The 13,577-nt window shown below is 39.1% G+C and overlaps 1 protein-coding gene across 3 annotated transcripts in view; it reads right to left on the bottom strand.

Annotated features, from left to right (window-relative positions):
• The window catches only part of PUS10 (pseudouridine synthase 10), a 70,052-nt gene that overhangs the window by 2,282 nt on the left and 54,193 nt on the right, over nucleotides 1–13,577 (bottom strand). For all 3 annotated transcript variants that reach the window (XM_067007554.1, XM_059079272.2, XM_067007555.1), the window contains 6 exons: nucleotides 10,910–10,966; nucleotides 9,973–10,049; nucleotides 9,824–9,879; nucleotides 8,662–8,779; nucleotides 4,156–4,298; nucleotides 1,334–1,433 (listed from right to left, as the gene is read on the bottom strand). In XM_067007554.1, the coding sequence (XP_066863655.1) occupies nucleotides 1,334–1,433; nucleotides 4,156–4,298; nucleotides 8,662–8,779; nucleotides 9,824–9,879; nucleotides 9,973–10,049; nucleotides 10,910–10,966 (551 nt within the window). The remainder of the gene's footprint in view (nucleotides 1–1,333; nucleotides 1,434–4,155; nucleotides 4,299–8,661; nucleotides 8,780–9,823; nucleotides 9,880–9,972; nucleotides 10,050–10,909; nucleotides 10,967–13,577) is intronic.

Below are 13,577 nucleotides of genomic sequence, written 5' to 3'. Positions count from 1 at the left end.
AAAAACAAAACTACCATACCCATGTAGTTTTTCGAGACTTAAAGTGTAAAACCTGAAATGATTTACTACAAATTATTTTAAAAATTAATCTGAGTCACTACCAGATTTGAAAATTTTTATTAGAAAAGCCCAAATCATTATTGTGTGTGTGTGTGTGTGTATCTTTTACAGATGCCAAGAAATACTTTGGTTTTGTTTCAGAATATAGCCATAAAACAAACACCCATATATAAATTAATGGATGGTTTCTCAAGGCTGAAAACCAAACTTTACTGATCACCGTCTTGTATGTGTTGAAGTCAGGGGAAGGTAGGCATATTTGTAGGGTTTTAAAAGTTCTACAGGTGATTGCAATGGACAATCAGGGCTGAGAAGCCCTGGCCTTTGGCTCTTTGACACTCCTAAGCTTTGCTAAGAATTAAGGTCAAAGAAGATGAATGCATTTGGGATTTTCTTTAAGAGAAGGTTGTCTTCCTCAAAATGACAGTCTTACTAAGAAGACTCCCTGCAACCTTGAAGATGCTATCACTGGTTGTACCGCAGGTGTATAAAATCTAATCTGAAAGCACTCATGAGAAGTGCTGGTAAAGCAATGACGTTCCAGTGATCATTTGATTACCATGGCTGTTTTCATACTAGGCAATTATACCCACTTCTTTTTATTTATACTCAGATTATTCCCAAGTGCAAAAATTCCTTTTTTGGTGGGGGGTGTGGGGAAGCTGTTCTTAACCAGATATTTACCAAAGTGCACAACTCGTGACTCAATACCTATTGATGCTCAAATGAGAAAAATGTTTATGGAGAATTGTCTGAAAGATCCATTCATTCCATTCTTCTGATTACTTAAGAATGTGGTCTGATTTCAATTCAGACTATAAAAGCAGAGAATTTCTCTTATACCACATCACAGAACCCTACAGAACTGCTTTTATTTATAACCATTGGCTCATCTCATTTTTCTATCCCTGTCCTGAATATATGTTTCTGAGGAGGCTGCCTTAAATTCTTTATAAGAGAGTCCAAAGGATATATGAAGGGCCCTTACAACTTCGTTTCCTTGCTTGGTTTAAGGGTTTAGATCTCATGTCATATGTAAAGCACAGTTAGTAAATTAGCTATATATTTGCAAGGATTATAAATGAGACCTTGTGTTTTTTAAAAAATAAAAATTCTGAAGATAGTCCCTCCCTGCAATTCAATGCTACTGTGAGATTTTGACCGTTTTCAAATACCTATTAAAGTGAATAGTACTATTTGGCTTAATGCTAAAAAAGCATAACCGTGGCTGATTCAGTGTACAAACAGGCATTTCCACAATAAAATGGTTTACCTCAACATCCAGCTCAAGAATGTCTGCAGTCACATCCATCAGAGAGCAAATGTTCGGCTTTGTTCTTCCAAAGTCTCCATGTACAAACTCTTTAATGTAGCTGGGTTTTGTTTAAGAAAAAATGAAGATAACCATACAATACCAACTGTTTGATGAGATTTAACAGGTTGAAGGGGAAATGACAAACCAAAGCAGAAAGGTTATAAAAGGGAGTTTATTTCTGAGCCATGACTTGGGATGTATGTCTTAGAAATTACAGCTATGGCAATAAACTAAGGATGGCAAACTGGTTCCTATGAGCTTGGCAGCCAACACTGGGACCTAGGGCCTATGTCAAACTTCCCAAGAGTCATGACTTTTCTTTTGGCTCATCTCCAAGTGCCAAGGTTTGGATTTGGATTTTTTAAATTAACTATAGTTCAACGCTTTAAAAAAAGAAAACCTCAGCTATTTTCTTTTTTGCTACAGATTCTATTTGGTCATCTTTTTGGTCTCATCATTTTTTGATAATGACAGCAGGCGGCTGCCAAATGGTAGGTTTTCACAGGGTCACTCAGAGAGTGACCTCAATGATGGCTTTCCTTATAACATGACCCAGTGACAACAGCAACAGGATGGGAGAGAAAATGAACATATTAATTTAGACTTGATGAAGGCCCTTCAGAAGGATCATCAAAGGACCTAAATTTTAGTTGTTTGCAACTCTTGCATGGTTAGCAATAGACCTAATTCTTTTTGTGTGTGTTTTCCTCATAGATCTTCAAAATTTCAAAGTCAATGACTGATCCTAGAATTATTCAGATTACCTTAACACTTCTTACACAGAACTCTACTATAATCTTAACAGTATTTTATCTGAAAGATGTGTTTTTGCCAGCATTCAGTAAACACTCATTTAGCATTATGTTGTGTCATAAAGCAGCACTTAGTATAAAAATTAATATAATTTGAATATAAAAAAGTTTATTCTCAGATGATAAAAAGTTACCATAATATGCTGACATTATGTCCTCCTCACTTTCTGATAGTTTGTTCACTATACTTTCACCAAATCTTTTGTCTCAAGTATAAGGCATATAATTATCTATTAACTGTCTTCTTTGCTAAACTCATAATTACTCAACAATTGTCCTTTTTCTCTCACTTCTTTAGAGAGTGCTACTTCTGAGTAGCAATGATGAGGGGAGATGACCTAAAAGCCCCAGAACAACCAGTTAAAAGGTCCAGAATGTTTTTTATGAGGTATAAGTCAAATGAACTACTTCAGTATACTGAGCAATATACGAGAAAAATTCACATACTTCTGTGTATAACCACATGGTATCTAAAGTTTTACCAAATAGGGACTTCCCTGGTGGTGCAGTGGTTAAGAATCTGCCTGCCAATGCAGGGGACATGGGCTCGAGCCATGGTCCAGGAAGATTCTACATGCCGCAGAGCAACTAAGCCCATGCACCACAACTACTGAGTTTGCGCTCTAGAGCCCACACGCCTAGAGCCCGTGCTCTGCAACAACAGAAGCCACCACAATGAGAAGCCCGCACACCACAACGAAGAGTAGCCCCCACTAGCTGTGACTAGAGAAAGCCCGCGTGCAGCAACGAAGACCCAATGCAGCCAAAAATAATAAAATAAATAAATTTATAAAAAAATAAAAAATAAAGTTTTACCAGATAGTCTTTCTTGGCTAATGCCTTAAGTACATGTACATGGCTGGTTCTAAAAATACGTTAATGAGATTGAAAAGACATTAGCTTCTCCATAAGACCACTGCATTTCTTCCTAGCACACCAAAACCAAAGCTGAAATTAGATAAAAATATGTTTTTAAAATCTGTGATTTCTTTGAAATTCCATCCACATTCCATCTACAATAGGCAAATGTGCTCCATGCCCACTGGTCTAAATAAATCCAAACTGCAAAAATTTAGAAGATTTTAGGAGTAAATAACCTGTACCTGTTTCAGCTTAGTCACTCCTGGGGTGGAGCAGGGAAAGAAGAGGGGAGAGAAGGTTGATGGGAAAGGAGAGGCAGACTAATTATAGCAATATAGTGAGAACGCTATTTGGTGATTAAAATGACATTTTTCCCTCTATTGTATCCAATAAGTATGTCATTAGTTTTATACTAATTAGAAGGTTTCATGCTTCATGCTACTGGATCACAAAATAATATAAAGCCAAGAAACAAACAAAAACTAGGAGCACCTTTGAAAACTAAACTAAAGCTAAGACTATGGCAGCTCCCTGATATATTTTAACCAGCAACTAAGATATGATACAAAACCACACAAAGCAGGGTAGGTTATGAACAAGTGATCAAACTGGGACTATTCTCTTGTTCTGGGCCAGTGGCCAAATAATGTGAAGGTCTACATGTAAAGTAGGGCCATTCCCATCTACCATCCCTGTTTAATCATTTGGGGCAAATGCTCGAAATGCTGAAAGGACTCAAATGTGGTCATGAATATGTGACTTGCAAAATGTATAAACACATGAATCAATGAATGAATCAATCAAAAGTGTTCCCTGAGCACTTACTATGCCCTCAGCACCTCATCATCATGTGAGACACTAAAAATTTTAAGGTTCACATTGAATTGGCTGCTGCCTCATGGTTTAATATGTCATCTTGAAAAACACAAATTTAATGGGTAAAAACACTCCAGACCCCCCAAAAAACCAACAAAAAAAGGATTCTTCTCCAGCCCAAACCTTTCCCGAACTGTTCCGAGATAAGGTTGAACCTCTTTTCTAGGGCAGCATGAACTCTCCCAATAGGATTCTGGTTAGATTAGTGCTACACAGCCGGTGAAAGGATACGTTCCTGCCTGAGTCTTCAGATAGAGGCGGAAATGGTGCTCATCCACATAGTGTGTCTCCATGGAGTGAATGATGCGAGTCCTCACAGCCAGGGGCCTCCGGTGAAGGACCCGTAAAGGTGTTTTCTGGTCAATCTTTAAGTCCTAGAGGAGGATATGATAACCATGTGTCAGCTTTGCCGCCCAGTGAAGCCCATTTTAGCACCTCCTTTGTTCATCCATGGCTCACTACAGGCACCCCATCTATCACTGTCAGGATAGAAACTAATACTGTCATAAATTGTATCCTCTAAGGTTCAGACTCTGTGGGACTTCCTATAACCTAGTCCACAATTACTCATTTTCTGGGCCCCAGTATGCCATTAAAAAAAAAAAAAAAAAAAAAAAAAAAAGCTTTGAAGTAAATGATACCCAAGGTCTCTTTTGCTCTCATATTAACAAATTCATTGGACCCTGGTTCTGCATTTTAAACAGAGCCTTTTAAACAGAGCTCTTCTAAAAGATAATGTTCTTACCTTTTTTTTTTTTTTTCCCTAACCCAACAGAGTGACCTAATAGTGGGGATTTCAGACTGAGGTGAGAAATGGTGTAGATGGTGGGACATCAGCATCACCTGTGTGCCTGGGCAGAGTCCATGTTTTAGGGAGAGCCATATACCTACTCACAGGATTATTTTTTTGGTTATACAAAAGGATTTATCTGGAAAATTAACAGCTGCATCTCTGTCTAGGGCGGTATTTCCAAATAATAATCACAAATAAGTGTGTACAATAAACCAGGACCTCTCAATATTTGTTAGACCAGTTCAGGTTACTTGAGAATAATACTGCATGTTTTTTTTTTTTTTACAACTCAGGTTTTTAGGGACAAAGTCTTGTTTTTCTCACAATTAGAGATGTCCTTTTATGTCACAAGATATAAATTAAGAAATAGAGGTTAATATTGTAAAAGGCCAACTAATTACAAGTTTTAAAAATAGATATTGGGGGCTTCCCTGGTGGCGCAGTGGTTGAGACTCTGCCTGCAGATGCAGGGGACATGGGTTCGTGCCCCGGTCCAGGAAGATCCCACATGCTGCAGAGCGGCTGGGCCCGTGAGCCATGGCCGCTGAGCCTGCGCGTCTAGGTCCTGTGCTCCGCAATGGGAGAGGCCACAGCAGTGAGAGGCCCACATACCATTAAAAAAAAAAAAAAAAAAAAAAAGATATTGGGCATAACCAGCAATGCAGGTTCGTAAGAACTTTGAATCCTCTGCAATTTCTTGTAGGAACAACTCCTGCCTGATTTACATGGTTAGTGAGTACACAAAGCCATGCTGACAAAAGAAAGACTTCTGTCTGGTCTCCCCCTACCAAGTTCTGTACCAAGAAAGAAGAGCAGGTTCTGACAAAGACTACACTTGAAATGGTATGACTACTTTTATCAGAGCAGTGAGTCAATGACTCCTCCCTACGATTCTATAATTCTTTGATTTTTAGAAGCACTCTGTTCTGATGAGATAAGTTGTTTTCACAACGTTTAACATTACTTTGGCCAAAAAGACCAAAAAAAGGACAAGGCTGAATTATTATAGAATTGATAAAGATATGGCCTCCACTTCAGAGCACAGAACCAGCTGGCCTTTAAAGGAGTGACTCGCTAAGGTGTGCCATTCCCCTCTGTTTCCTTTACCTCGAGTCACTCCCTGGACTCTGACCCAGGAGCAGTCAATGGAGGTACAACTGAGCTAGTAGATGCACCACTGCTTCCAACATAACACTCAGATCAACACACTTGTCGTTTTTGGTTGCTTGTGTCTAGCAAACGTAAGGAAACCACTTCATTAACTCTAACACTGCACTCTGCTGTCCCCATACTGAATTTTCAGAAACACACGCAAGTGACTTTTTTCCTTAGAAGTAGGTTGCCCTTAAAAAAAAAAGAGACAGAGGCTTCCCTGGTGGCGCAGTGGTTGAGAGTCCGCCTGCCGATGCGGGGGACGCGGGTTCGTGCCCCGGTCCGGGAAGATCCCACGTGCCGCGGAGCGGCTGGGCCCGTGAGCCATGGCCTCTGAGCCTGCATGTCCGGAGCCTGTGCTCCACAACGGAAGGGGCCACAGTGGTGAGAGGCCCGCGTACCGCAAAAAAAAAAGGAGACAAATGGTAAATTTGAAGTGACCTTTTCTCAGAATGGGGCAGTAACTCAGTTTTTTAATTTTTGATGCCAATAGGAATATCTGAAAAACGTTTTAACCCTAACACTTTTAAAAAAGTATTAGACGTCACCTAGTCTCATCAGTCCAATTGGGCCATTAAATCAGACCCTTTCACTACCGAGTGTGTACCTATAACAATCATCTTTCAGCATCATTTCTGAATCAGCTCTATGGCTACTCCCAAACTGTGAATCTATTTTTTTTTTTTTTTTTTTTTGCACCTGTTGCGGAGCACAGGCTCCGGACACGCAGGCTCAGCGGCCATGGCTCGCAGGCCCAGCCGCTCTGCGGCATGTGGGATCTTTCCGGACCGGGGCACGAACCCGTGTCCCCTGCATCGGCAGGCGGACTCTCAACCACTGCGCCACCAGGGAAGCCCTGACTCTATTTTTAAAATGAGTTTTGACTTTCCCCACAGCATTCTAAATGAGCTGCATACATGTACACATGTGATAGAATAGAGGTTTATAAATTTGTTTTTCAATTTTAAGGATATCTGTCTATAGCATAACTATCATCCTAAAGATCCTAGATAATAGGGCCAAAGGCCAGAAGGCCTTAGATTTGGAATCACAGAACCTGAGAAGTGGAGGGCCCACTGGGGATCATCTAGTCCACCCCTCATTTTATAGGTGAACTTCTCTAAGCGGGTGAATGACATGTATGTTTTCACCAAAACACTCATACTATAAACGTTATTCTGCACCTTGCTTTTTTCCGGTAATATCATGGGTGTTCCTACAAAGTCCTAGATGTAGACCTACCTCTATCTTTTTTTCCAACAGTTTTAGGCATATATACACACAATAACATAAATTAAATGGGATCACATGCTGTTTTAATTTTTTTAAACAGCTGTATAATATTCCAACGTGTTCTACCATTTCCTTATTGAAGGAAATTCACTTTTGTTTCCAGTTTTGTTGTTGATTTTGTCACTCTGAACAAAGTCAACAAACATCCTTGTGCACATATCCTTATGCATTGGAGTTTTATTTCTTGTCCTGCCAGTAATGGAAGTACTGGGTAGAAGACCAGTCTATTTTTTATTTTTACAGTCACTGCCACATTGTTTTCCAAAAAGGCTGAAACACTTAACATTTCTACTGAAATTGTATATAACTAGCCTTCTCCTCCCTCCAACCAACAGGCATTCTTAGTCTCAGAAGAATAAAGTGATGTCTTATTGTTACTTCAATCTGGAGGTAGAACATCTTTTCAAATGACTCTTGGCCATTTGGAGTTGCTCTTTTTTCAGCTGTCTTTTCAAATATTTTGTCCAGTTTTTTCTATTGGGTATTTGTATAAATCCTATTTATGGTATTTTTTTTGCCATACAATTTGTTTTCTATATAGTCATATATATGTGTATACATAAGCACACACACGTGTGTGTGTGTGTGTTTAAATCACAATGTATCATATTCTATATATCCTTATAGCTTGTTTTTTTCCCCTTAGCATTCATCAGGAACATTTTCCTTTGTCAATGAATATTCATCTACCATATACTTTCTAACAACTGGCTAGTAATAGTCCATCATACAGATAAGCCATAAGATTAAACCAGTCCCCTCTAGATTATTACAAAATATTGCCCATTTAAACAATGTTGTGATAACGATTTACATCTTTGTGCCCATTTATGCTCATTCCTTGCATGTGAAAGTAAGTTATCTTTACAGGAAGCAGTGGGGGCAGGTGGGAAGAAACATGCAAACGAACATGTAGACCCTCTACAGCAGCATGCTCATGTGAAGGAAAATCTAGCATGTGCCAGAACATTTGTGCTCTACATATATCACCCTGATGTATTTATTTACAACATGTTTTATTTATGCACTTAATCTGAGCATCAATTCTATTAGATAAGTTCTATTTTCTATTTCCTTTTTGCAAATGGCCAAATATAATAATAGCATTGCTGAGTGTTTTCTATGTGCCAGATTCTATTCTAAGAGCTTTATATGACTAAACCCATTTAATTCTTCTAACTAATTTTACAGATGAAGAAACTGAAGCATAAAGAGGCTAAGCAACTTGTCCAAAGTCACACAACTAAGAAATGCAGAACCAGGATTTGTACCCAGATGATCTGTCCTTGGAGTCAGACTCTTAATCACTAGCATCACTGCTTCTCACACAGGTTAGATGAATTGCCCAGTCATTAACTAGTAAATGGCAAAGGCAGGATTTAGAACCAGGTCTCACAGTCCCCAAAGCCTATGTGCTATGACTTGTTGGTAATAAACGAGAAGACAAAGGACTCTTTTATAGGCAGTAGAAAAATAAAAGAATTAGAGCACTGAACTACCTTTATGTCATCTAGGAATTCAATGTCCTTCCTCTGTATTGCTTTATTTGTCCATATTAAGGCACTATAGGTCTTGGTCTTTTCTTCTTCACCTTCTTTCATATGACCTATTGCCTCTCTAAACAAAAACAATAAAAGAAAGTTTGTCTGAATATATAAAATACAGACAAGACTTGCCCCAAACTTCCCTTTCTTTAAAAATAGATTTATTGAGATATAATTTACATACAATTCCCCTGTGTAACTGAACGATTCAGTGATTTTTAGTACGTTTACAGAGTTGTGCAGCTATTACCACAATCTAACTTTAGAATACTTTCATCACCCCAGAAGAGAAACTCCACACCTATTTGCAATCACTTCTCATTCCTCATTTCCCCCAGCCCTTGGCAACCACTTGTTGACTTTCTGTCTCTATAGATTTTCCTACTCTGAACATTTCATATATTAAAATGTGAATATTGTAAAATATACAATAAGTGGTATTTGATGTCTGGCTTCTTTCACTTTATAATGTTTTCAAGGTTCATCCATGTTGTAGCATGTATCTGTACTTCATCCCTTTTTATTACTAAATGATATTCCACTATATGGATATACCACATTCACATTTTGTTCATCCATAGACATTTGGGCTGTTTCTACTTTTTTGCTATTATGTGAGTAATGCTACTATAAACATTCATGCAGAAGTCTCTGTGTGGATGTACATTTCCATTTCTCGTGGGTATATATCTAGAAGTGGAACTGCTGGGCCATATGGTTACTCTATATTTAACTTTTTGAGAAACTGCCAAACTGTTTTGCAAAGTGGCACCACTTATAATCCCACAGCAATGTATGAGGGATCCAATTTCTCCATATCCTTGCCAACACTTGTTATTTTCTGTCTTGTTGTGAAGTGGGATCTCACTGTGGTTTTGATTTGCATTTCTCTAATGACTAATGATGTTGAGCATTTTTTCATGTATTCACTGGTTATTTTGTATATCCTTTTTGGAGAAATGTTCACTTAATCATCTCTCCATTTTTAATTGAGTTATTTTCTTATTATTGAGTTGTAGGAGTTCTTTATATATTCTGGATACAAATCCCTTATCAGATAAATGATCTACAACCAAAACTCCCCTCTTGAAAATATCTCCAGTGAGCCTACCCTTACCTTGTGACAAGCTGCAAGTCACGGACTTGGATTTTGTTAGACGAGTTATTAATTTTCTGTAGTATTAGAGAAAGAAAAACAATTAGCAACTCTAGTTCAGTTACAGAGCTGCAGAAACATGACAATTTCCATGTCATGAAGTGGTTTACCTGCTGAAGTTCCTTAATTTCTTGTGAAGTGAAATGTACTCTATGAGGATTCACCAGCTCAATTGCAAAGGGCCTTCCTGGCAGCACACACCCCGTCATGAAACAGAAACGTGTTGATGGAGTTAACATTTGGGCTAATGCAAGAGGGTTAGGAGGTGTGAAAAAACGAGTTGAGCTCTAGAGGACTGAAAGTTTAGTGACATGACTACATCTGGGGGAGGGAAGAATGTGTGAAAAGAATCAAGGGGCTTTTGGGGGGCTGCTAAACCCCAGGACAGGCAATATGTAAAAACGACTGCTTTCCCAAAAGTCCATGAACAAGCCTGTGTTAATTACAAAATCAAATCCAAACAGCCACTAACTGACTTGGTTACACTAATGTAATGTTGTCACATGCACCAATGCCCAGGTATACCAAATTGAAATACATTCTCCTAGCCTAGTGAAATGAAAAGCTGAGACTCCATGAGAAGAAGGGACTGTAAATCTCGAATAGCTCAGGATTACTCTCATCATCCTCCTTGTAATGCAACAATGTAAAATGAGAGAAATGAAGGCTAAGAGAGCAGAAGCACTTTTTAAATGAAGACATTTTGCAATTTAAATGAGGTGCATTTTAAAAACTGTACTGGTACTGAAATGTAACAATTAATTATCATTTTTGGAAAAAATCAGGCACCTCTTTGTTAATGCACATAGAAGTCCCTTATAACCTACAGGTATTCAATAAAGATGGCCTCTGAAGAAATGATCCCTGTTAAAACATAGTCATATAATTTACAAGGGTAGCTCCATAATCCACAAGGCTTCCTCACATGGAGAAGCTCTGGGCTCTGCCAACTTTGATTCTGACTAAGTGACTACAAAAAAGCTGCTGTCTGAAAAGGGTGATAATCTGAAAGTTAGTTTCAGTCAAGTGATATTGTCACAATCTTACCATTTCCTAATGTTCTCACATCTACATCTTCTCTCCCAGAGGATGAAAAATTAAAGCCTTTGGAAAGCAGATAAAGAAAAAAAAAAATCAGAGACATAACAGTGCTAAGACTTTCATTCCCATCCTTTGGTAGAAACCTAATTTGTCTTAAACAATCTACAGGAGAATCCCAAGGAATAGTCATAATCACACCTCTAATCCCAATCTCTACTAAAAATAGCAATGATAATAATAAATACCATTTATTGAGCACTTATTACATACCAGGTACTGAGCTAAAATTCTGCATACATTATTTCATTCAATCCTTATTATAACCTTATGAGGTAGGTATTAAATAAAAGAACACCAAGCTTCTGAAAGGTTAAGTACTTTTCCCAAAGTAACATGACTAAATGGCAGAACTAGATGTTTCTGATGTCAAAGCCAGACCTTACTTATCATCGCAGTCCACCATCCCATGGGAAAGCCAAAGGCAGAGCACTGTTTGGAGGAAGGCCCCACTACCACCCTGGCTACAAACTTATGGTGAAAAATCTACCTTTCGTCTTTTCCTTAAAACAAAACAAAATAAAAACATTATTTGAGAATTAAACTCTATGAAAGGAAGAGGAGGGGAAAAAAAAGGTTTGATTCTAACAGCAAATTCATTATATAAGCAAACCTAAGCTGGAACCACAATATAACTAGTATACATTTTAAGATAGATGGATCATCACAGACTAAAAGCTGCAAATATTGGAATGGGAAAGTGGTCAATACAGTGTGGGTGGGCAGAGGAAGTGGTTCCATGACAACTTTCTTAGATACAGAACTAACTGATGATTTTGCCACAGCAAAGATTACCATGAGCAGGCATTATTCTAAGTACTTCATATATGTTAACACTACGAGGTAGATACTATCATTATCCCCATTTTACTTGTAAGGAAGGTGAGACAGAGACAGCATAAGTAACATGCCTAAGATCACATCACTGGTAATTGGTAGGGTCAGGATTTGAACCAGCCTGGCAGTCTGGCTCCAGAGTCTCTTAATCACTGTCTATACTGCACCACCACAATGACAGCTGGAAGAGCTCAGACTCATGCCAACTGGGACAAGCAAGGCCAATCAGTCCTCTTGTACCAGGGATTGGGAAAGACTAGGATGTTTTGGAAACCCTGGTCAATCCATAGTTCAGCCACTTTGGAGAGCACAAGATGAGGAAGGACAAAACTGCTGGGAAGGACAGACAGGAAAGGTAGAAGGGAAGGAGGGTCTGTACCATTTTGACAGACATTTTTCTCCCAGGGAAGGTTCACTATGCAAAGGTCCCATGTAGATTTTAGAAAAAGGAAGGCTAAAAGGCTTGAAAAGTGCTATAAAAACTACACTGAAGATTAGCTCTCCTTTCTAGGATGTTTAGCTGTGAAGAAAGTAAGATTTCACCCTTCCTTCACCTTTAAGACATCCCTTTAGCAAGTCAAGGCCAACACTTGTTGGAAACATGGGCTCCAAGCTGTTGTCTGTCACCCACTGCCAAGGTGAAGTGGGCTCTTCTCTGCCCCACATGGCCCAAAACTGTGGGTCTCCCAGAGAGGACCAACCCAGGACTGGTTAGGTAAGGCCTAGGTATCTAAGGTTGGCCTAGAATTCAAGCTGCTCAGAGGTCTGGGTAACTTGTGCAGTGTTAACACCTGGGGACTAGCCAAGCGGGCAGCCATGAGGGGCACAATGTCAGGCTCTTCTCCAGGTGGAGAATCTACACCAGGCAGGTAGTAGGGTTCTGCGGACCATTAAGTCCCAAAGAACCCTCCATTCTATGTCTATACTCCACTGTCAAGCAGCTAATAAACCTATAGCAACATCAGTAGCTTCTAGTCAGAGTCAACAGACTCAAGAGTAGTGCTAACTAGGGATGGACAGCTACATGGAGAGTTCAAAATGGCATCTGGGAAGCTGAAAGATACTCCCTGGGGTGGGGGGGGGCGGGCTGTAGTTTGTTTTATACCTGCCCACCTCCATCTCTAATCCAGGCATAATACTGGGGAACCAGGGCCCTACAGTGACTAAGCCATAACCTGTGACCGATAGGGGTGGAGGGAATGAACAGGACACGAAGAGGTAGACTCAATCAGACCAGAAATCTCAAATTCATAAATTAGCCCCTAAAACTTCCCACAAATTCCAGCCCAGCAACAAGAAAGAAGTACAGAAAACTAGGCTCTCGAGAAGTCCAAAGAAACATTACATCCAGATTAAGGGAGAAGGAGTATTTATTATATCTTTTAGAAAAATGTTGCAAATTTGGACCCTACATTGAGAAATACTTCAGGGGGCAAACTTTAAAAAATAATTTGCAATTATGAATAATAAATGACAACAAAAGGAAAAGGAGTCACTACCTTGAGTATAAGGAAATATATGCTTAAAATTTAGTTGATTTTTCTAAACTCACATTACGCCTTGCCTTATCCCCCTAATGCTGTGAGTTCTACAGACTTCTGCTCAATGGAACAGATATTTCAAACATACAAACAAACAAACAACAAGGACAAAACCAAGTGCAAGAATGATCAAGAACTGTAAGGGGTTCGATAGTCTGTAGTGGCTCTCACACCTGGGGGCAGATAGACAATGGGACTGAAGGATGAGCAGAGGCCAGAGGATGATGGTCTCAGAATAT

The sequence above is a fragment of the Kogia breviceps genome, chromosome 11 (assembly GCF_026419965.1).
Source record: "Kogia breviceps isolate mKogBre1 chromosome 11, mKogBre1 haplotype 1, whole genome shotgun sequence".
Lineage (NCBI taxonomy): Eukaryota > Metazoa > Chordata > Mammalia > Artiodactyla > Physeteridae > Kogia > Kogia breviceps.
The sequence above is the reverse complement of the archived record's forward strand: the minus strand, read 5'-3'. Positions and strand labels throughout refer to the sequence as shown.